The sequence below is a fragment of the Diceros bicornis genome, chromosome 18, assembly GCF_020826845.1.
Source record: "Diceros bicornis minor isolate mBicDic1 chromosome 18, mDicBic1.mat.cur, whole genome shotgun sequence".
Lineage (NCBI taxonomy): Eukaryota > Metazoa > Chordata > Mammalia > Perissodactyla > Rhinocerotidae > Diceros > Diceros bicornis.
Window position 1 is genome coordinate 59699997 of NC_080757.1, and position 22873 is coordinate 59722869.

The 22873-nt window shown below is 43.5% G+C and overlaps 1 protein-coding gene across 1 annotated transcript; it reads right to left on the reverse strand.

Annotated features, from left to right (window-relative positions):
• Positions 1 to 769: 769 nt before the first annotated feature.
• Positions 770 to 20223, reverse strand: EIF4A3 (eukaryotic translation initiation factor 4A3). The gene is made up of 12 exons (XM_058561806.1): positions 20035 to 20223; positions 17294 to 17366; positions 16557 to 16623; positions 15805 to 15867; positions 15023 to 15155; positions 14716 to 14796; positions 6333 to 6474; positions 5727 to 5865; positions 4765 to 4880; positions 1663 to 1770; positions 1183 to 1310; positions 770 to 1007 (listed from the first exon to the last, which is right to left on the reverse strand). The coding sequence occupies exons 1-12, from the start codon at positions 20201 to 20203 to the stop codon at positions 991 to 993; spliced, it is 1236 nt and encodes a 411-aa protein (XP_058417789.1). The 5' UTR covers positions 20204 to 20223; the 3' UTR covers positions 770 to 990.
• Positions 20224 to 22873: the final 2650 nt, after the last annotated feature.

Below are 22873 nucleotides of genomic sequence, written 5' to 3' on the forward strand. Positions count from 1 at the left end.
CCACTTCTGAATTGCCAGCAGAGCTGGACACTTCCATGACTCTTTGCATTTTTCTAATTGTTATCTTTCCTAGATAGCATTTGAGTTAGGCTAAGCTTCTCAGGTATCTTACCTTCTCCCTCCTGTTTCCTGCCATCTCCTCCCTGAGTCACCAATGATGCCCCACGTGCAACCCTTCCTCCTCCACCGTGACACACTGAGCTCATTAACCCTGAGTAAGTCTTGCTGGTGATGAATCCTTCCTTCTAGTTACTTGCCTAGGGTTCCTTACCTTGCCCCTCTGCACATGGAAGCAGAGACCCAAGGCCAACCCAGAGAAAAGTGTATATGGTCTCAGTTCCTCCACCTCCTAATTCCCTCCTCCTCTCCCTAAGAAATGGGATCAGGTACCAGGTATGGCTGTTCCCTCTTGCTGCCTTCTTGGGTGGAGATGGAGCTTGATGGCACAGGGCCAGGGCTGTGGTGTCACTCCCTTTGCTGTTGCTAAGTGCCCCAAACACACTGTATCTGAGGCCTCGTATAATCACTCTTTGTTGGGAATTCACAGAGGAAATTCCTTTCATAAACTATGCAATTTCAGATGCCTTGAGTTGGAATCACCTGATGAACTTTATCATCCCAACCAATGTGGGCAAGGGAGAGGCTAGGCAGTTTTACCACTTCCATTTCAAAGATCAGATAACAGAGCAAAATGACCTGCCCAAGATTATAGAGCAGGTTACTAGAAAAGCTGGTGGCACCTTCAGAAATATAAATTAGAGTTTATGGGAAAAGTTCTAAATGTTTAATGAAAAAGATTCAGAGCAATGCATTATTTACATGTGAGTAAGAAAAGGTGGCAGAAGCCCCAGAGCATGTCCGGGGGGGGGGGGGGAGCTGTGAGAAGAGTTCACATACACTCCATTAAATAGTAACTGCTCCTGAACAGTTCCAAGTGGGAGTACAAAACAGGTGGGCAGTCCCCAACTCATCCTCAGCAGAGCAGACTCTTCAGATCAGATCAGCAACTGAAAGTGAAAACAGATAGACACTAAGGAATAACACAAACAAAATGACAACTTGTAAATTCAACTAAAGGTTCACAACAGACTTCTCAAAAACAAAAAAGGAAAAAAACTTCAAGTGCCCCCAACAAGGACTGAGGAAGTCCCCTGTGGCGACGCTGGTGGCAGCCCTGCTTACCGTTCATGGGCATCTCGTCGATCTGGGTGGAGTAGTACTGCTCAATGTCCCGGAGGATGCGGATGTCATCGTTCTTCACAAAATTAATGGCCACACCCTTTCGGCCATATCGACCTGACCGCCCAATTCTTCATGAGGAAAGCAAAATTTTTTTTTTTTTTGTGAGGAAGATCAGCCCTGAGCTAACATCTGCCAATACTCCTCTTTTTGCTGAGGAAGACCGGCCCTGGGCTAACATCCATGCCCATCTTCCTCCACTTTATATGGGACGCTGCCACAGCATGGCTTGACAGGCAGTGCATCGGTGCACGCCCGGGATCCGAACCAGCAAACCCCGGGCCGCCGCAGCGGAGCATGCACACTTAACCGCTTGCGCCACCAGGCCGGTCCCGAAAGCAAAATTACTTTAGTAAATAGAGCAAAGAAGATTTCAGTAACTCTATCAACGAGAGTGAACCCATGAAAAGCTCGCCCCCATACCTGTGTATATACAACTCTCTGTTATTGGGCAGGTCATAGTTGATGATGAGGGACACCTGAGGGACATCCAGCCCCCTGGCCCAGACGTCTGTAGAAATGAGCACTCGGCTGCAAAAAGAAAAGGCTTCTGAGGCAATCACCTTTGTCATAAGAGTGTAAGACTCGCTACAAGTCCAAAACACACCAGGTCACCCCTCACACTGTCCCCTGCAGGCATGAAGTGTGTAGGACAGCACCAGAAAGACCTGTTCAGAAGGGGCATCTGATACGTTGAGTTACAAAGGTCATGTGATGAAAATTCCTGATTATCTTTTACTACACTATGTTTAATTGTTTAAAGCCAGTCCCACACCAATCATTGGGAAAGACACTTTACTTTTGCCTAGCAAAAACTCAAGAACGGCAGCCTCACTGACTTTGGTGCCGTGTTTACAGTATCCTCACATTTGAAATGCAAATCACGCCACTCTGTCCTTCATATGGGACAGAATCTGCCACACCACAGACCCACGCTGTCCAATACTGAGGCCACCAGCCTACCTGCCCACCAAGCACCTGCAATGTGGCTGGTCTGAAATGAGATGCTCTTTAAGTGTAAAAAGCACACTGGATTTTGAATACTTAGTATAAAAAAATATATATTTTCAATGCTGATTACACAAAATGATACGCTATATTGGGTTAAATAAAATACATTATTAAAAATCAATTTCACCTGTTTCTTTTTATCTGTTTTAAAGTGGCTACCAGAAAATTTTAATTACGTATGTGGCTTGAATTGTATTTCTATTGGACATCGCTGGTCTAGAAGCAAAGTATTAAGGGACAGCAGGAGAAAGTTCAAAAACACAGAAGAGGTGTCACTGCCATATAATCACATATAATGGATGGGAGCCGGAGAGGGAGAATGGGGCCAAAGCAAAACCTGAGGGAAAAAAGTCACACAGCAGCCAAAGAGGAGAAGGAGGCCAAACACACACCCAGACCCATCAGTCAAAACTGCTGAAACAAAACACAAAGACAAACCTCGAGAGCAGCCTGCCAAAAAAGACACTGTTGGTAAAGGAGGAGCGACAGGACCAGCAGGGGACCTCCCAACAGAAGCAACGAAGCCAAACAACAATGAATTATGTCATTCAAGTGTAGAAAAGGAATCATGTCAACCTAGAATTCTAGCTCAGCAAGTACCTCCTTTAAGACATTGGAAGGAGATGTTTCAAGGTGAAATAGACATTTTCAGACAAACTAAAACAGACATTTTGTCACCAACAGACCCAAACTAAGTAAATACAAAAAGACATTCTTTAGACAGAAGGAAATTCTTCCCAGATAAAAATGCAGAGATAAAGGAAAAAGGAGTAACAAATATGGTAAATATGTGTCTAAATGTAAATAAATTTTTTTATATAAAGCAAGGCTGAGGTTGGGGGGAGTGTTTGCCAAAGGAAGTGTCAGGGATGATTCCCAGGTTTCTGACGTGAGTAGAAGAGGGTGTTCTTTAATGGAATGAGGACGACTAGAGATGAAGTAGATTTGGGAGGAAAGACCAAGAGTTCAGATTTGGATTTGTCTAGTTTTGAGATGCCTATGAGGCATCGAAGCAGAGATATTGGGTAGACAGTTAAATATATGGGTCTAGAGGGTCGGAGATAGAAATCTAAAAGTCACTGGGAGCCACAGGACTCTTATTTAGAGCAAGTGGGTACAGAGAGAGAAGAGAAGGGACTCCAGGACAGAACCACAGGGAATGCCAAAGAAAGAGCTGAACAGAGGAGGAGCTGGCAAAGAAGCATGAGGTGAAAAATAAAGAGAAGTGTGGTAAAAAAAAAAAAAAAAAATTTAACCATTGTAAAAAGAGGATTTCTGGGAAGAGTAGTCAGTGGGTCAAATGCAAGTATCTTGTGGGGTTTGAAACACATATACATTAAAACACACGACAACAACCACAGAAGTCTGGGCGTCACTGAAGTCAGGGTTTCAAGCTCTCTGCACTGCGGGAGGACGGTAAGAGGGTCAACGAGAGAGGCTGATGACACACAGACACGTGCTGCACTCCCTAGAGCAACTACTACATGACATAAAGAAATGGATGTTTTCCAAAATAAGAAGTGGGGAAAAGAAACAATTAAAAAAACCCAAAATAAAGAAAGAAAAAGGAATCACAGAAAAGATATAACAAGTAAAATGCACTTGTAACGATGGTCAAATATATCAGTACTTACATTAAACAGAAGTTGACTAAATGCTCCAATTAGAAGACAGTGTTTATCATTGGACTAAAAGAAAAACAAAAACAAAACCCAACTACATGCTGCTTGCACGAAATCCACACAAAGCTTAAGGTTACAAACAGGATGGAGAGGATGAGGATGTACCAAGCAGACACTAACCAGACAAAGCAGGCCCTGAGACAAAAGGCATCACTACAGATAAAGCAGACACTCCCATGATCGAAGGTAAAGCCTGCAGAAATGTAATAATTCTAAATTTCTATGTACACAGCCCTAGGATACGTAAAGGAAGAACTGAAGAAACATCAGAGGAATAACCTCATCCACAGCACTCTCAATACTGATGAAACAGTTAAAAAGAAAAAAAAGGTGAGGATGCAGATGGTTTGAAAAACAGAATTGGCAACTGAAATCTACCAGGCATACCTAGGACACTGTGTGCCAACAGCCACACAGGACCTGTCCTGTTCAAGCACACAGAACATCTGTAAAATGACCGTGTGCTGGGCCACAAAGCAAGTCTGAATACATGTCAGAAGAATGAAATCACAAAAATCATGTTCTCTTACCCAGTGGAAGTGAGCTAAAAACAAATTACAGAAAGATAAATAGAAAATCCCCATTTGGAAATGAAGAAATACACTTCTAAATGAGGCAACCAACCTACCTAGTTAGGGCTACTTATCACTTCTACCTAACCCAGCCCACCAGCATTGGCTGCCCCACTTACCAGAAGGTTATCTGACCTCCCTGAGCTCAGCTGTGAGGGGAAGGCTAGGGGGCACGGAGCTAACTCAGGTAATGAATAGGAAGAGGCCAGAACTCTGACCAGCAGGACCAGCCTCAGGTGCAGAAAGAGCAGCCAACCCACCTGGCGCCGGACCGGAACTCCTTCATGATGGACTCACGCTCCTTCTGAGGCATGTCTCCATGCATGGATGACACAGTGAAGTTGGCTTCCCTCATTTTCTCTGTCAGCCAGTCAACCTACAAATCAAATCAGCAGATGCTACTGTAAGCTCATAAACCAAATCAGACATTGTATTCAGGATTTTATTTCAATTATTTGCAGAACCAATGTGAATACTCATAAAGCAAGCGCTCTTAAAACTCAGACTAATCTTAACTGGATGTGTAAAAAACTTAATTTTGCCCAGCAAGTACTGGGGCAAAAATTCTCTCAATTTGTTCCATGTAAATTTCTTTAGGAAAAAAGGAGACCACATCTCACTATTCTTACTTGAAATTTAAATTCAAATCTTTTTTTGGAACGTTGGAGGGTCGGAGATAGAAATCTAAAAGTCACTGGGAGCCACAGGACTCTTATTTAGAGCAAGTGGGTACAGAGAGAGAAGAGAAGGGAGTGCAGGACAGAACCACAGGGAATGCCAAAGAAAGAGCTGAACAGAGGAGCTGGCAAAGAAGCATGAGGCGAAAAATAAAGAGAAGTGTGGTCAAGAAGTTGGCCACAAGAAGTGGCCCAACTTCCTGACCTTTTCAAGAAAAGCCGCCAGTGGTCCTCAGCAATGCCTGCACGTGAGTATCACCTGGGAAGTTTACAAAACCCCAGGCCCGGGTCCCACCTAAAACCAACGACTCCTGAACCTTCAGTCGTAGGACCAGCATCAACACTCCTGAACACCAGACACGTGTGTTCACATATCGTCCTCCATGGCTTTTGTGTTAAAGGGCAGAGTTGAGCAGTTCCCACAAAGCCTAAAGCACATACTTCTGGCCCCTACAGAAAAAGTTTGACCTAAGTTCTTAAGAGAACCCATCTTCAGTTTTCAACACAAGGCTAGTAAAGAGCTAAGCTCTAAGAGAGCCAAGTACCTTCCTTTTGGTATTACAGAAAATGACTGCCTGAGTAATGGTCAGCGTGTCGTAGAGATCACACAGAGTGTCAAATTTCCACTCTTCTCTTTCCACCGCGACAAAAAACTGCTTGATGCCTTCTAGAGTCAATTCATCACTGGAGAACAAAGACAAATCCTGTTAACTCATTCTTCAAACCAAAATGTGGCATGTACGCATGCTAGGCACTCTTACATGTACTGGTCCAACCCTCAGCAGCTCCACAAGGTTGGTCATTAAGCCCCACATCTCCTGCTCAGCCACATCCTCCTACAAGCCACCACTTCCACCACTCAGGCCCAAGCTCTGGATCAGTCTGAACTTCTAACAGTTGCTACCACCCTGGATATGGTTCTAAACAAATCATCTGACTTGTTCAATAGTATATACATTTTACTCCCAAAACACTGATAAATAAACACTATCAGCTAATTTTTAAATTTGGAATTATTGGGTCAAAGGGGAATGTACATATAAAAGCTGGCTTTTCAAAAAAGAAAATTAAAACAAATTTTCCCATGTTGAAACCCAAATTCAACCCACATTGTGTGTTTTAGTACCACTTGAGAAGCAGGGTGCTCTTACCGTTTCACCAGGATACGGATGGGGTCTGTCATGAACTTATTGGTCATCTCCAGAATCTCGTGAGGCAGCGTGGCGCTGATGAGCACCACCTGCGTGGCTGGGGGCAGGTACCTGTACACGTCGTAAATCTGCTCTTTGAAACCTGGCATGAGGAATAAGACACTGAGAATTTTTTAAGCTGCACACTTTGAAAAAGACGTTACATGTCAAATGCTCACATTTAATTAGATGCAGAGTTGTGACTGTAAGGTATAAGATTTCACAAAGAAACTTTTGTACAGAGCTGGCCCAAATCCTTGCTTTCCTTCTCTTCTCCCACTCCCCACCTGCTCCCGGGTATGCTCTGGGGAGCAAAACCTCACCCCAAGAGTCTTGGAGGCCGACAGTTAAAAGTAACAGAAACCCTAGCCCTGAGTCACCCACAACCTCGGATGCCTGCAGGCAGTTATGACTCAGTTACAGCTGCACTGCCCTATGAGGATTTGTGTCCACTGTGACCAGATCTGCCACATTTCTAGAAAATACAGAGGTCTGGATTTTTAAAAAAAATATCTCCCACGAGTGACATCAGCATCATGGCGGAGTGAGCTTCCCTCATTGAACGCTCCCCCTCTAAGACACAACAAAAAGGACATTCATATTTCAACAGAAGCTATTCACACAACATAGGGGACGTCTGAGACACCCAGGCAGCCGTATACCCGAGGGCTGAGGTGCCCCAGAGTAAGTGGAAGGAGGTAAGAGGAACTCTCTTCACTCCTCTTATCATAAGAAAGCTCAACGAAATACAAGCAAACACAGATAGACAATTCAATGAAATCAGGAATTTCTTCACAAAAGAGATTGAAACTATAAAGAAAAACCAATCAGAAATCTTAGAAATGAAAAACAAAATAGAGGAGATAAAGACAAATCTGCAAGCCTTAAGCATCAGAGCTGACAATATGGAGGAAAGAATTAGCAATATTGAAGACAGCAGTGCAGAAATGCTCCAGATGGAGGAGGAAAGAGAACTAAGACTAAAAAGAAATGAAGCAACCCTCTGAGAAATATTGGACTCAATTAGGAAATCCAACATAAGGTTTATAGGTGTTTCAGAGGGAAAAGACAGGGAAAAAGGAGCAGAACTTGTTCAAAGAAATAATAGCTGAGAACTTCCCAAACCTAGGGAAGGAGCTGGAAAAATGAAATCAATAGATCTCCTAAATATATCAACATGAAAAAACCCTCTCCAAGGCATATAGCAGTAAAGCTGGCAAGAGCCAACAACAAAGAAAAAATATTAAGGGCAGCGAGACAAAAAAAAAATAACGTACAAAGGAATTCCTATCAGGCTCTCAGCCGATTTCGTGACAGAAACTTCACAGGCTAGGAGAGAGTGGAACAATGTATTAAAAATTCTGAAAGACAAACACTTTCAGCCAAGAATACTCTATCTATGGGCCGGCCCCGTGGCTTGGCGGTTAAGTGCGCATGCTCTGCTGCTGGCGGCCCGGGTTCGGATCCCGGGCGCGCGCTGATGCACCGATTGTTCGGCGATGCTGAGGCCACGTCCCACATACAGCAACTGGAAGGATGTGCAACTGTGATATACAACTATCTGCTGGGGCTTTGGGGGAAAAATAAATAAATAAAATTATAAAAAAAAAGAATACTCTATCTAGCGAAAATATCCTTCAGATATGATGGAGAAATAATAACTATCCCTGATAAACCAAAGCTAAGGGAGTTCATTGCCACAAGACCCCCGCTACAAGAAGTGCTCAAGAAGGCCCTCATGTCTGAGAAAAAAAAGAGAAAGGGGATACAAAGTTTTGAACAAGGAGGAAAACAGGTCAACAAAATCATAAAAATTGCAGCTATCAGAATAGATTAGCAAACACTTAATCATAAAACCAAAGATCAAGGGAAGGAAAAACACCAAAAATAAATATAACCTCATCACTTTAAACACAAACTCACAACACAAGATGGAATAAATTGTGACAACAATAACTTAGAAGGAGAAGAGGAAAGGGATCGAATCGACTTACTCTAAGGCAATAAGAGGCCATCAAAAAATGGACTATCACATCCACGAGATTTTTTTCATACAAACCTCATGGTAACCACTAACCAAATAATCAGAACAAAGTCACACACAATAAACAAAGAGAAAACTAAGAGAACCTCCATACAGAACTACCAAAATGAATCAGTAGTCCGAAACACATGGGACGAGAAACAAAAGCAATGTAAAAGAATCAGAAAATGAACGACAAAATAGCAACATTAAGCCCTCATATATCAATAATTACCCTAAATGTAAATGGACTGAGCTCTCCAATCAAAAGACACAGAGTGGTGGGATAGATTAAAAAACAAGACCCAACAATATGCTGCCTCCAGGAAACACATCTCAATTCTAAAGACAAACACAGGCTCAGAGTGAAAGGATGGAAGACAATACTCCAAGCTTATGGCAAACAAAAGAAAGCAGATGTCGCCATACTTATATCAAAGTTGACTTGAAGATAAAACAGGTAATGAGAGACAAAGAGGGGCAATATATAATGATAAAAGGGATGCTCCACCCATATCACTTATAAATATATATGCACCCAACAAAGGGGCACCAAAGTACATAAAGCAACTATTAACAAACCTAAAAGGAGATATTAACAACAACACAATAATAGTAGGGGATCTTAACACCCCACTTACACCAATGGATAGATCACCCAGACAGAAAGTCAATAATGAAATAATGAACTTAAATGAAAAATTTGACAAGATGGACTTAATAGACATAGAGAGAGCACTCCATCCTAACAGCAGATTACGAGCACTCCATCCTAACAGCAGATTACACATTCTTCTCAAGCACGCATGGAATACTCTCAAGAATAGACCATATGTTGGGAAACAAGGTGTGCCTCTATAAATTCAAGAAGACTGAAATCATAACAAGCATCTTTTCCAACCATAACGCCATGAAGCTAGAAATCAACTACAAGAAAAAACCGGGAAAGTGACAAAGATGTGGAGACTAAATAACATGCTATTTTTTTTTAATTTATTTATTTATTTTCCCCCAAAGCTCCCATAGATAAGTTGTCTGTCATAGCTGCACATCCTTCTAGTTGCTGTATGTGGGACGCGGCCTCAGCATGGCCGGAGAAGTGGTGCCTCGGTGCGCACCTGGGATCCAAACCCTGGCCGCCAGTAAATAACATGCTATTGAACAAGCAATGGATCACTGATGAAGTTAAAGGAGAAATCAAGTCATATTTGGAGACAAATGAAAATGAAAATACACCATACCAACTCATATGGGATGCAGCAAAAGCAGTCCTGAGAGGGAAACTCATAGCAATATAGGCCCACCTTAACAAACAAGAAAAAGCCCAAATAAGCAACCTCAAACTACACCTAACAGAATTAGAAAAAGAAGAACAAACAAGACCCAAAGTCAGCAGAAGGAGGGAAATACTAAAAATCAGAGCAGAAATAAATGAAATCAAAACCAAAAAAACAGTAGAAAGGATCAATGAAACAAAGAGCTGGTTCTCTGAGAAGATAAACAAAATTGATAAACTTAGCCAGACTCACCAAGAAAAAAAGAGAGAAGGCTCAAATAAATAAAATTAGAAATGAAAACTGGGAAATTACAACAGATACCACAGAAATAGAAAAAATTATAAGAGAATACTATGAAAAACTATATGCCAACAAATTAGACAATCTAAAAGAAATGGATAAATTCTTAGACTCATACTACCTCCCAAAACTGAATCAAGAAGAAACAGAGAACCTGAATAGACCAATCACAAGCAAAGAGATTGAAACAGTAATGAAAAATCTCCCCAAAAATAAAAGTCAAGGACCAGATGGCTTCTCTGGAGAATTTTACCAAACATTCAAAGATTTAATACCTATCCTTCTCAAACTATTCCAAAAAATAGAGGAAGATGGAACACTTTCCAACACATTCTACGAGGCCAACATCACCTGATACCAAAGCCAAAGACAATACTAAAACGAAAAACTACAGACCAATATCCCTGATGAACACAGATGCAAAAATTCTCAACAAAATACCTGCAAACCAAATACAGCAATACGTTAAAAAGATCATACACCAGAGGCCGACCCAGTGGCGTAGAGGTTAAGTTTGCACACTCCACTTCCATGGCCTGGGGTTCACAGGTTCGGATCCCAGGCACAGACCTACACACCACTCATCAAGCCATGTTGTGGTGGCGTCCCACATACAAAATAAAGGAAGACTGGCACAGATGTTAGCTCAGGGACAGTCCTCCTCAAGCAAAAAAAGAGGAAGATTGGCAACAGATGTTAGCTGAGGACCAATCTTCCTCACTAAAAAGATCATACACCATGATCAAGTGGGATTTATATCAGGGACACAGGGACGGTTCAACATCCGCAAATCAATCGATATGATACACCACATTAACAAAACAAAGAATAAAACCCATATGATCATCTCAGTAGATGCAGAGAAGGCATCTCACAAGATCCAACATCCGTTTATGATAAAAACTCTCAAAAAAATGGGTATAGAAGGAAAGTACCTTAACATAATAAAGGCCATATATGACAAAACCACAGCCAGCATCATACTCAGCAGGGAAAAACTGAAAGCCATCCCTCTGAAAACAGGAACAAAACAAGGGTGCCCACACTCACCACTCTTATTCAACATAATACTGGAGGTTCTGGCCAGAGCAATTAGGCAAGAAAAAAGAATAAAAGGAATACAAATAGGCAACAAAGGAGTGAAACTCCTGCTGTTTGCAGATGACATGATCTTATATATAGAAAACCCTAAAGAATCCATTGGAAAACTATTAGAAATAATCAACAATTACAGCAAAGTTGCAGGATATAAAATCAATTTACAGAAATCAGTTGCATTTCTATATGCCAACAATGAACTAACAGAGAACTCAAGAAGACAATCCCATTTACAATTGCCACAAAAAGAATAAAATATCTAGAAACAAATTTAACCAAGGAAGTGAAAGATCTATACAATGAAAACTATAAGACATTACTGACTGAAATCAGTGATGACATAAAGAAATGGAAAAATATTCCATGCACATGGATTGGAAGAATAAACATAGTTAAAACATCCATACTACCTAAAGCAATCTACAGATTCAATGCAATCCCAATCAGAATCCCAAGGACATTCTTCACGGAAATAGAACAAAGAATACTAAAATTCATATGGGGCAACAAAGGACCCCGAACAGCTAAAGAAATCCTGAGAGAAAAGAACAAAGCTGGAGGCATCACAATCCATGACTTCAAAACATACCACAAAGCGATAGTAATCAAAACAGCATATTACTAGTACAAAAATAGACACACAGATCAATGGAACAGAATTGAAAGCCCAGAAATTAAACCTCACATCTATGGGCAGCTAATCTTTGACAAAGGAGCTAAGAACATACAATGGAGAAAGGAAAGTCTCTTCAATAAATGGTGCTGGGAAAACTGGACAGCCACTTGCAAAAGAATGAAAGTAGACCATCTTCTTTTGCCATACACAAAAATTAACTCAAAATGGATCAAAGACTGGAAGGTGAGACCTGAAACTATAAAACTCCTGGAAGAAAATATAGGCAGTACACAATTCGTCATCAGTCATAAAGGGATCTTTTCGAATTCCATGTCTACTCGGACAATGAAAACAAAAAATAAACAAGTGAGACTTCATCCGATTAAAGAGCTTCTACAAGGCAAATGAAACCAGGATCAAAATGAATAGGGAACCCACCAGCTGGGAAAAAATATTTGCAAACCACATGTCCAAACAAGAAATTAATCTCCATAATATATAAAGAACTCACATGACTGAACAACAAAAACACAAACAACCTGATCAAAAAATGGGCAGAGGAAATGAACAGACACTTCTCCAAAGAAGATATACAGATGGCCAACAGGCAAATGAAAAGATGCTCAACCTCACTAATCATCAGGGAAATGCAAATCAAAACCACACTAACATATCATCTTACACCTGTTAGAATGGCTATAATCACCAAGACAAAAAGCAACAAATGCTGGAGAGGCTGTGCAGAAATGGGAACCCTAATTCACTGCTGGTGGGAATGCAAACTGGTGCAGCCTCTATGGAAATCAGTATGCAGATTCCTCAAACAATTAAAAAAAGAAATACCTTATAATCCAGCTCTCCCACTACTGGGAATCTACCCAACGAACCTGAAATCAACAATCCAAAGAGGCTTATACACCCCTATGTTCATTGCAGCATTATTCACTATAGCCAAGAAGTGGAAGCAACCCAAGTGTCCCTTGACTGATGAGTGGATAAAGAAGATGTGGTGTGTATGTATGTATATATATATATATATATATATATACATACACACACACACATACACACACAATGGAATACTACTCAGCCGTAAAAAAAAAAAGACAAAATCGTCCCATTTGCAATAACATGGATGGACTTGAAGGGTATTATGTTAAGCAAAATCAGCCAGAAAGAGAAAGACCACATGATTTCACTCATAAGTGGAAGATGAACTAACACACATACAGAGAGAACTGTTTGGTGGTTACCAGGGGCGAGGGGGGTGGGGGATGGGCACAAGGGGTGAAGGGGTGCATTTATATGGTGACTGACAAACAATAATGTACAACAAAATTTCACAATAAAGGAAAAAAAAAAGAATGTGGGTTCTGGAGCCAGACTGTATGTATTTGAGCCCCTTGCTCTGCTGCTTATCGGCCCTGTGACCTTGAGCAAGTAGCTTAGAATCTCTGTGCCTCGGTTTTATAATCTGTAAAATGGGAATAAAGGAATGTATCTCATGAGAAAAAAAAATCGCCCACAAATATCAAATTATGCTGTACACCTGAAACTAATATGTTACATGTCAATTATACCTCTATTAAAAAAAACTCCCAAGCAATAATGCAACTAATTTACACTATTAAACATGGCATAGGCTGAATAAAATACATCACCAAGTGGGACCTGGCCCACAGGTTACTATACCACAATCTCTGCCAGGCCTGGGCAGGACGGGGTTAGGAGATGAGTGTGTGAGAATGCCCACAGGCAGGGGGTCCCAAAGAGCTTGTTAACAAACTGCAGGGTTCTGAGTGCACAGATCACGAAGCCCAAGAATCTGCATCTCTAACAAGTTCCCAAGTGACACGGATGCTGCTGGTCTGGAGACCTCACTTTGAGAACTGCTGCCCTAAGGGATAAGACCACAAGGAGCCACCTACAACCAACAGCTTCCTCAGACACAGAGGAAACTGACTGCTTTGTGGTAACCGTACTTCTAACTTAACTGAAGAGCAGGGCCTTCTGATAAGAGGCCCAAGCAGAGGGAGGGGTGGAAGGCAGCGCCTCAGCACAGCATTAGCCTCTAGTACCTGAAAGAACTACTCAGTACTAGACACCCAAGAAAACGATGGAGAAAACCCCCACGTATGTTACTGGTTAATGTTAGAAGCAAAATCCTTCCTTCATGCCAGGTGACCCCAAAGTCTATGGAGACCCCTGCCCAATCCTTCATGCCAGGTGACCTCAAGGTCTATGGGAACACCCACCCAGTACTTCATGGCAGGTGACCCCAAGGTCTATGGAGACACCCGCCCAGTCCCCTGGGATGGAGGCAGAGGCTGAGGGGGAGGGTCTATACACACAGTGGAAGGTGAAGGCACTGCAAAGCACTGCCCCCAGCTGTTTCACATGGGGAACAAGGCTACTGAACTCAAGGTGACACCTGTCATTATGCATTTCCCAACCACTGCAACAAGACATCTGCTATCACTTAGGGGTCCTCACATATTTGTTCTCATACATTTTGGCAGAAACACATGAAAAGCCTAAAAAGTATATATTCCAATTCTAGAAATTTATCTTAAAAAAATGGTAAAAGAGTTAAAAACAGCCTAGACAACCAATAAAGCTGGTTAAATAAATTATGGAACATCTATACCACAGAATACCCTACTGCCATAAAACGTGATTCACTGACACACCCATTTTTACCCCCTCCTTCAATCAACACCAGGCACTTCTATGCGCCACATCTCAACTCCACACTTTGGTCCCCTGTGCTAACCCCCCAGACACACAATTAGCAACGCCATATCAGTCTGGGTTGAAATGCTGTTGTTCTGGTTGTGATCAGTCTTATAAACTCCTACCATAAAAAAGATCAAAATACAAGTTTTATGTTGGTAATCGTCCCCGAGGTACAACTGTCTTCCACAAAGAAAACACTAGTTATATTTAGAACACTTCCATTAGCTCCATATTTCAATTTTACATTGTGAAAATTTAAGAATTATATGTCAGTAGAAAATTCACTACTCATACCTTTATTCAACATTTCATCAGCCTCGTCCAAAACCAACATCTTGATAGCCCGAGTCCTCAAACTTCTGCGTCGAATCATATCTATAAAATTAGATTTTGAAATAATTAGACCTCAGGCTATGAGGAAATAGCTAACTATTTCAACCAGTTTGCACAGCATTTCAGAGACATTCCCTCCACTTTCCACAAGTTACCCAAATGCAAAAATCCATCACGCAGCATGTCAAATTGACAACAGTCTTGTATCGTTTACCTACGTCTTATGAATACTATTAGCAGCACAATTTTTATAGACAAAAGCGCTTACCAAAGACACGCCCAGGTGTGCCAGCGACAACGTGCTGTCCGTAGTCCAGTTTCCTGATGTCCTCCCCCACGTTGGTGCCTCCGATGCAGGCGTGGCACTGGACGTTCATGTAGTCACCCAGAGCGAGCAGGCCCTGAATGAAAACACAGGTTCACGTCCAGGGCCTGCCTCAAGACCACTATGAAGTCGGAAACATCTGAGTTTCCCAAAATGAAGATCACTTCTATTCCAATTTAAGATGACCACCAAATATTACTGATGCCATAATTATACCATAAAACCACAGAGAGCCCAACTCTCCTACTTCTACTCTTTTCTGCACCAAAATAAAGTTAGTTTTGCTAGTTTCTTATTACAAAAGCAATACACATTAATTATAGAAAAACCTATAATATTATATATATAATTACATATATAATATTCATAATTCTATCCACCCAGAGACAATATTAACATTTTAATATACACTCTTTCAAAGTGTTTATAATACGTAAATATAAAATAGTAACAATTTTTACCAAAATGGATTTTTTGTTGAAAAATTTACAATTCTAAGACTGTAAAAAAACTACTGGAATCACACAAGCTACACTAAAAATGACCTAATACAAACCAGCAATTCATATAATATATAATGATTTATGGCAAAATGTTAGGGATGAGGAAAAAAAATTTGAGGGAACAGAAAAACAGGATTAGATTAAGTCAACTGGTCAGCCTTTCACAAGTGAATTATAAAGCAGTACTTGCAAATATGACACTGCCATCTTTAACTGTCTCACCTTCTGGATCTGTACAGCTAACTCTCTTGTTGGAGCCAAGATCAAAGCTTGGGTTTCACGAACCTGTTAAAATAATTTGTCAGCAAAGAGAGAATTTTCAGTATTTTCAAGGTAGACTGCATTAATTTACACTCAGATCTATTTCGAATATTATCTCACATTCACCACACATCTGATTTCTAACAGAGGTAAGCAAACCTGAATGTTACTCAAACCACAAACCCAGTAATAATGGGGTATACTGGTCAGGATTCTTGTTTGCACACAAGAATTTCCACTAGTTTAAAAAATCTCCCGCTTTAAATAAAAAGAAATTTATGACAGGGCATTAGCTCAGACATTAGTGTGCAATTAAGATTTTCTTAAAAAATTTGAGTCAGTACAATTAGAGAAATTTAAAAACTGCACTTTTTTTTTTTTTTGAGGAACATTGGCCCTACACTAACGTCTGTTGTCAATCTTCTTCTTTCTTCTTTTTTCTCCCCAAAACATAGTTGTGCATCATAGTTGTAGAGTTGTAGCTCTTCTATATGGGACGCCGCCTCAGCATGGCTTGATGAGCGGTGAGTAGGTCCGAGCCCAGGATCCAAACTGGTGAACCCCAGGGCGCCAAAGTGGAACACATGAGCTTAACTGCTACGCCACCAGGCCGGCCTCCTAAAAACTGCACTTTTTGAACACTGCAGTTACCATAGAAAAATGAAGTATTTCCTAAGATTAAAGAGAGGTTTGTTTTAAGAGTGGCAAATTACCTGAATATCCAAACACTGGAGGACGGAAATACTGAAGGTGGCTGTTTTGCCTGTACCAGACTGAGATCTAGTAAAGAAAACACAAATGGGATTTAGAATGCTGGGCCACCTGCCACTGTGCCCATTCATATAAGCCCCCCCACAGCAGTGCTCCAGGGGCAGGGGCAGAAGCACTTGGCAGCTTCTTCCAAGCAGACGCCTCCCGACCCCCCACAAAAGACCATCAATATCTTAACTGCAAGGGCGGGACTCAGGCACCGTGTCACAACTTTTAAATCACTGGTGATGAGCACAGCAGATGTGGCTTTTGCATCAGGGGGTGATGGAGCTACAGAAGCTGTAACTCCAACAAGTGTTAGAGGTGGCAGAAAAGAGAGATTCCCCTTTATGTAACTATAATTCTTTTCTTTGAGTTTGGAATGAAACTATCCTCCAAAAATATATTTTTTTTTTTTGTAAATGAGTCTTTAAAAATTAGGCACCAGGAATAAAGCTATTAAAAGAGCATTATATACAATTTCACATGCTGACTGACATGTAAGTAAAGCTAGCTAAAAAAATGAAGGCTTTCCAAAGTAGAAGACACAAACATAAACACAAACAAAACACCCTGTGGCTAAAGTCAAGGAAAGAGTTGGTAAGGAGTGTATGAAAACTGACAAAAATGGTCATCCCAAAGCATGAACCACCCTTTGCTTTCCTAGCATCTCATTCCCACTCTGTGTGAGCAGACTTACTGTGCGATGACATCTCTCCCTTTAATTATCTGCTTGATAGCTCGCTGCTGGATTGCTGAGGGTTTTTCAAAACCTGTAAATAAAAACAAAAAATTAGCCCTAACCACCAGGACAGCATGTTTACAACCATACAGTGTAGGCTCCTCGGGGCAGAAATGGTATCTTTTTTTAACTCCCCACTCCCACCCTCGCCTAACCCAATGTCTAACACACTGAGCTCTCAAGAAACAGCTGCTGAATGAATTGGGCTGAAGTAGATTTTTATTATACTGACTAACGGGGGATCTTATTTATACAGACAAAATCTCTGTAAAAGGAACATGACTGCAGAATATAGAGACCTCAGTCAGTTAAAAAGAAAATGTTGGGACTGGCCCAGCGGCGCAAGCGGTTAAGTGCGTGCGCCGCCGCTGCGGCGGCCCGGGGTTCGCCGGTTCGGATCCCTGGCGCACATGGAGGCACCGCTTGGCAAGCTATGCTGTGGCGGCGTCCCATATAAAGTGGAGGAATATGGGCACGGATGTTAGCCCAGAGCCAGTCTTCCTCAGCAAAAAACGAGGAGGATTGTCAGATGTTAGCACAGGGCTGATCCTCCTCACACACACCAAAAAAAAACCCAAAATGTTAGCGGTGGTACCTCTGGAGAATGGGTTGGGGAGGCTCACTTTTTACTCCAATTACTTCTGTATTGTTTGACTACATTACAATAACCTGCAATGCTTTTTTTTTGTATTACTTTTTAAATTATACAAAGGAAAATAAACCCATCAGCGCTGTAGTCAGCCCTCCTTCCCATGTGGGTTGTTCACATTGTCTACAACTACATTTAATCTACCGTGCGGGTCGTACTGCAGGGTGTCCAGCACTGTACTCCTCCCTGACTTGATGTAGCTACATGAACTACAACACCACCCCTCTTGCATAGCAATTACCAAGGCATGAGGCCACTCTGAAGGAGTAAAAGTATTTTCCAAATAAACAAAACTTATGTACAAAAACTGTATTTTAATTATTTTTTGGTAGTATAATTTCCCATCTAGCACAAAAGCAAACACCACAGATGATTTAAACTCCTCATGATGACCAATGGGAAACTAAAAACCGTGTTTTAGGGCAGGGATGCCCTGGGTGCCTAGAGGCACGTAGGGCTGTCAGCCTCACTCAGGCCAGGCTGCAATGGTTCTTTCACCTCCCGTTCCCTCAGCACCTTCTCTTTGCTCTATCCAAACTGCCATGACATCAGGACTGCTGGATAAAAGACATCCCAGGCGTTAAGCAGACGCTGATCACTCCCACCTGCACCTCCAACACCACCGATCTTCCTCAGCTCCCAACTTAGACAACTGCCTTCCCGACATCTCCAAATGGATGGCTCACAGGCCCCTCAAGGTCACCACATCCAAGACAGAGCTTCCCACTTTGCCTCCCTCGAGCGCTCCCCACCTAAGCAAGCATGCTGCCCGTTACTCACAACACCCAGGAATCACGTGAGTCCTCCTTCCTCTGCCGCTCCCATTCAACCCATCAGGGAACCCTGTTAGTACTCCACCTCGGCCACAATGCCATCATCTCTCCCCTGGACTGGAACAAAAGCCTCTAACTCATCGCCCTGCTTCCTCTCCTGCCTCAACTCCCCTCAAATCCTCCCCTCAAATCCACAGACACCCAGGATAACCTCTGTAACTGTAATCGTCTCACTTTCCTGATTAAAATCCTCCACTGGCTTCCCACCACACTTAGAAATAAAATTCAGGGGCCGGCCCGGTGACGCAAGCGGTTAAGTGCACGCGTTCTGCTGGGGCGGCCCCGAGGTTCGCTGGTTCGGATCCCGGGCGTGCACCGACGCACTGCCTGGCAAGCCATGCTGTGCCGCATCCCATATGAAGTGGAGGAAGATGGGCACGGATGTTAGCACAGGGCCAGTCTTCCTCAGCAAAAAAAAGAGGAGGATTGGCAGATGTTAGCACAGGGCTGATCTCCTCACAAAAAAAAAAAAAGAAATAAAATTCAAGTTCTTGATCATCTCATATGATCCTCTGCAAGATCTGGCCCCTGCCTCTCTCTCCAAACTCGCCCCTGGGCTCTCACGACAGGAAGCTTCTTTCTGCTCCTAGAATCACTCAGCTCAGGGCTACAGGGCCCTGGCACCAGCTGCTCCCTCTGTCCAGTACTACCATAGTCTTCTCATAAGGGCTCCTTAATCCAGATGTCAGCTCAAATGTCAGCCCCTTCTGGGAGACCTCTCATCTATTTTCTCTATGTATTGTAACTCTCTTTTCCCTCCAATCACACTTCATTCAATTATCCCGCTTTATTTTCTCTAGAGCCATTACCACTACCTGAAGCAGCCTAGGCTCTATGCCGTCTGTCTCCCAAACATAACTTAAGCTACCTAAGGGCACGAGCCTGTCTGGTCCACTGCTAAACCCTCAGTGCCTAGAGCCGCGCACGTCCGGAGCACCTGGCAGGTACAGGACAGTTATCCGCGGAACGAATGACTCCGAAGGGCCCGGAAGGCTTTGCAGCCCTCGCTGGACCAGCACGGTGCTCTGCATCGAGGACAAAACCGAACCCACCGACGCAAACGCGGTAGTGGATGGCGTGCTGCGGGCGGGGGTCGCCCGTCAGCGGCTCGGCCTCGGCTCCAACCCCCGGCCTCCGGGGCCTGCCCGGGACTCGCAGTCTCAGCCTCACTCCCGCCCGCATCCCCGGCTAACGGCCCGCGGCCCGCGCCCACCGACCATAGGCGTAGATGCCGCGCAGTAGGTCCTCCCGCAGGCCCATGGTGTCGAACGTGGGGGTCACGTCCACCTCCTCGCTGGTCTCGAATTCCACTTTGGTCATGTCTTCCTCTTTGAGCAACCGCTTCCGCGCCGAGCCCGAAGTCGCCATCGTGGCCGTGGCCGCCATGATCCCGACTCGGCTAACAGCAGAGCGCGCGCCGCAGCGGAAAGCGGAAGCAAAGCCCTGCGCCTGCGCCACCGCCGCCGCCGCCAGGAACTGACGCGTGCTTGCATGCGTGCGTGCGTAAGAGCGTGCGTACGAGCGTGCGTCGGGGCCGCATCTCGCGAGGAGCGGGGCCTCCTCTTCATTGAAAGGGGAAAGGGAGCTTGAGGCAGGGAAAGGGGCGGTGCTGCTGCTCCTGCTCTCGCGATGTGAGATCCTGCGATATCTCGCAAGGGGCGGGACTCCGCCCACCCCGTATAAAAAGTGCCGAGGGGCGGGCTGACCCGGGATGTGTGAAATGGACGTTTGGAAGGTTTGAGGTGGTGGTGGCGGGTTCTGACATGTTTCCGAACGGGACGGTAGACTCGGAGCCCCGGAAGACCGGCTGCGGGCCAAGCCAGGGCGCCTCTGCTCCGGGCCGGGTCTCCAGGCGGCCATGCCTCGAATGGGAACCTGGCGCGGGTCCCCAGATGCGCACACTCCCGCGTTTATACGCTTCTTCCGACCTTATCGCCGACCTGGGTCGGAGGCGCGCGGCTCGTGGTGGGGAAAGCATTATTCTCATTATTACCGACGCCAGAGGTAAATCCTCACTGCTAGTAGTTGGAAATAGTCTACTGTCGGAAAATCTGGCGGTTTTTGACTGCCTTTTTGTCAGCTCTGGTTGAGTGGCCCCTAATGGAAAAGCCGCTACCCGGGGTCGAGCGTGTCGAGAGAAAGTGCCCACGCTTGGGGATGCGGACAGTGGAGTCTCGACGTCCCCGGACCCCCGGGACGGGCTGCGTGACCTGGGGACGCGCCTCTGTTTGACTGCAGCTCGCGGGTCATTCTGCGTCTGGTGGAGGCGCTAATCGACCCTGCCCTGCAGGAGGAATCGCCCCGGAGGCGATGGCTCTTTGTTGCCTGTAGAGCGTTAACCTGTTATACCCTCTTACCCTGAACTTAAGTGTCTGAATACCGACTCCTCAAAACGCTTCTGAAGCAGCTTCGCCCCCTGACTGTGTTCATCCTGTGTTGTGTGAAAATGATGTTTTTAATTTCGGGAAGGTTACACTCTCGCAAGTGTCAGCTCTGTCCTTTCTCGTTGTTTGCTTGGCTCGCATCACTGGGCATGGCTTTAATCCACCGCCTCCTTCCAGGAGAGCTTGAACCCTCTCCTGTTGGGAAGGTTAGTTTAGTTAAAACTGGCTCGTCGTTTCATCTTCTAAACCAGGCACATGGAGAGTGCAGTGGGTTGCAATAGATTGACAGCAAACAAGTAAGTGACGGTTTAGTTCTCGAAAAGCTCTCGTTCTGACCTCAGAATATGTCCAAACCTTATAAGGTAATTGATGTGATGAACATGCCTATGAAGGATGCCAGTATTAATCAAATATTTATGAAGCTGGACTTCTTTCTTAGACTTTAAAATAAATAAAATACAAATATAAATTCTTACGTCATCTTCTCCATAAAGGATTATTTGGTACCCTCTCTGAGGTGTACACACTCTGTTTTGCAAACTGTGCTCTAGGGCTCTGTTACAAGTACAGGTTTCAAAGACTTAGAAGAACACAAAATATCTCAATAATTTTTATATTGATTATATGTTGAAATTATAATATTTTAGATATACTGGGCTAAATAAAATGTTATTTAAATTAATTTCACCTGTTTCGTTTTATTTTTTTCAATATGGCTGCTAGAAACATTTTAATTATATATTATGTTCCTATTGGAGAGTGCTGTTCTGGGTACTTAATAGCGTGTAAAATAACCTTACCAGGAGTGTGGGGAAAGTAAACTGAAGATTACTGACTTTATCAATTCTGGTATCAACGAGGAGGGAAAGAAATTATCACATTCTTCTAAGTGTGAAGAGGATAATTTACTTCTGCCCTTATTCAGAGATTTTTAATCTCCTTCATGATCCGCCTAGACTTGTCTTTTACTTTCATAGTTTTGTAACATTTTATGCCATTTTCCTGGCAATGTCCTTCTCGCTGTGTCTGAATACACATCTTAAAGGCATCTTCCTTTTGTTTGGGGCCACTGACTGTTTACCATTTTAGCCAGAGTCCGTGAAAAGGACAAGAGCTGTGGAGTGGGAGCGGGTACATCCTCTCGGTGAACAATGCTCTCTGGGGAAACAATGGGGAGCGGAGCAGACCTGGTCTTCGTCCTCCTTGAGGACCCCTCCCCGAATACAGATGGTGTGGGAAGTGAGGCGCAAGAGAGAGGGTGCTGCGCCCGGAACATGACGGGGGGGGGGGGGGGGCGTCCACCTTGGTGACTGGGAGGCCTGTTTGGGATGATAGGAGTGTAAATCCACTGTTTAGGGAACTCGGAGCTGGAAGTAGGTGCGCTAGATCATAGGAGAGCCGTGTTTTCATCATGCAGGAGTGAGGGCTCTGGGTAATTGCAAAGAGGATGACAGGTGCTCTGAGAGAGGATTTTCCTGTTCAAATGCAGGGCTGGTCTTACACGGCCTCTACAAGGCTCCCCACAGTTCTTACCGTGTCAAAAAGATCTGAAACGCATTTTGCTTTATCACCAGGAGGCAAGTATAATCTAGTCTTGTATTGAGAACATGCCTTAGTTAGTTGCCCTGTTTGTTAAAATATTTGTTCTGCGTAGCTGTGTTGTGCTGCTCAT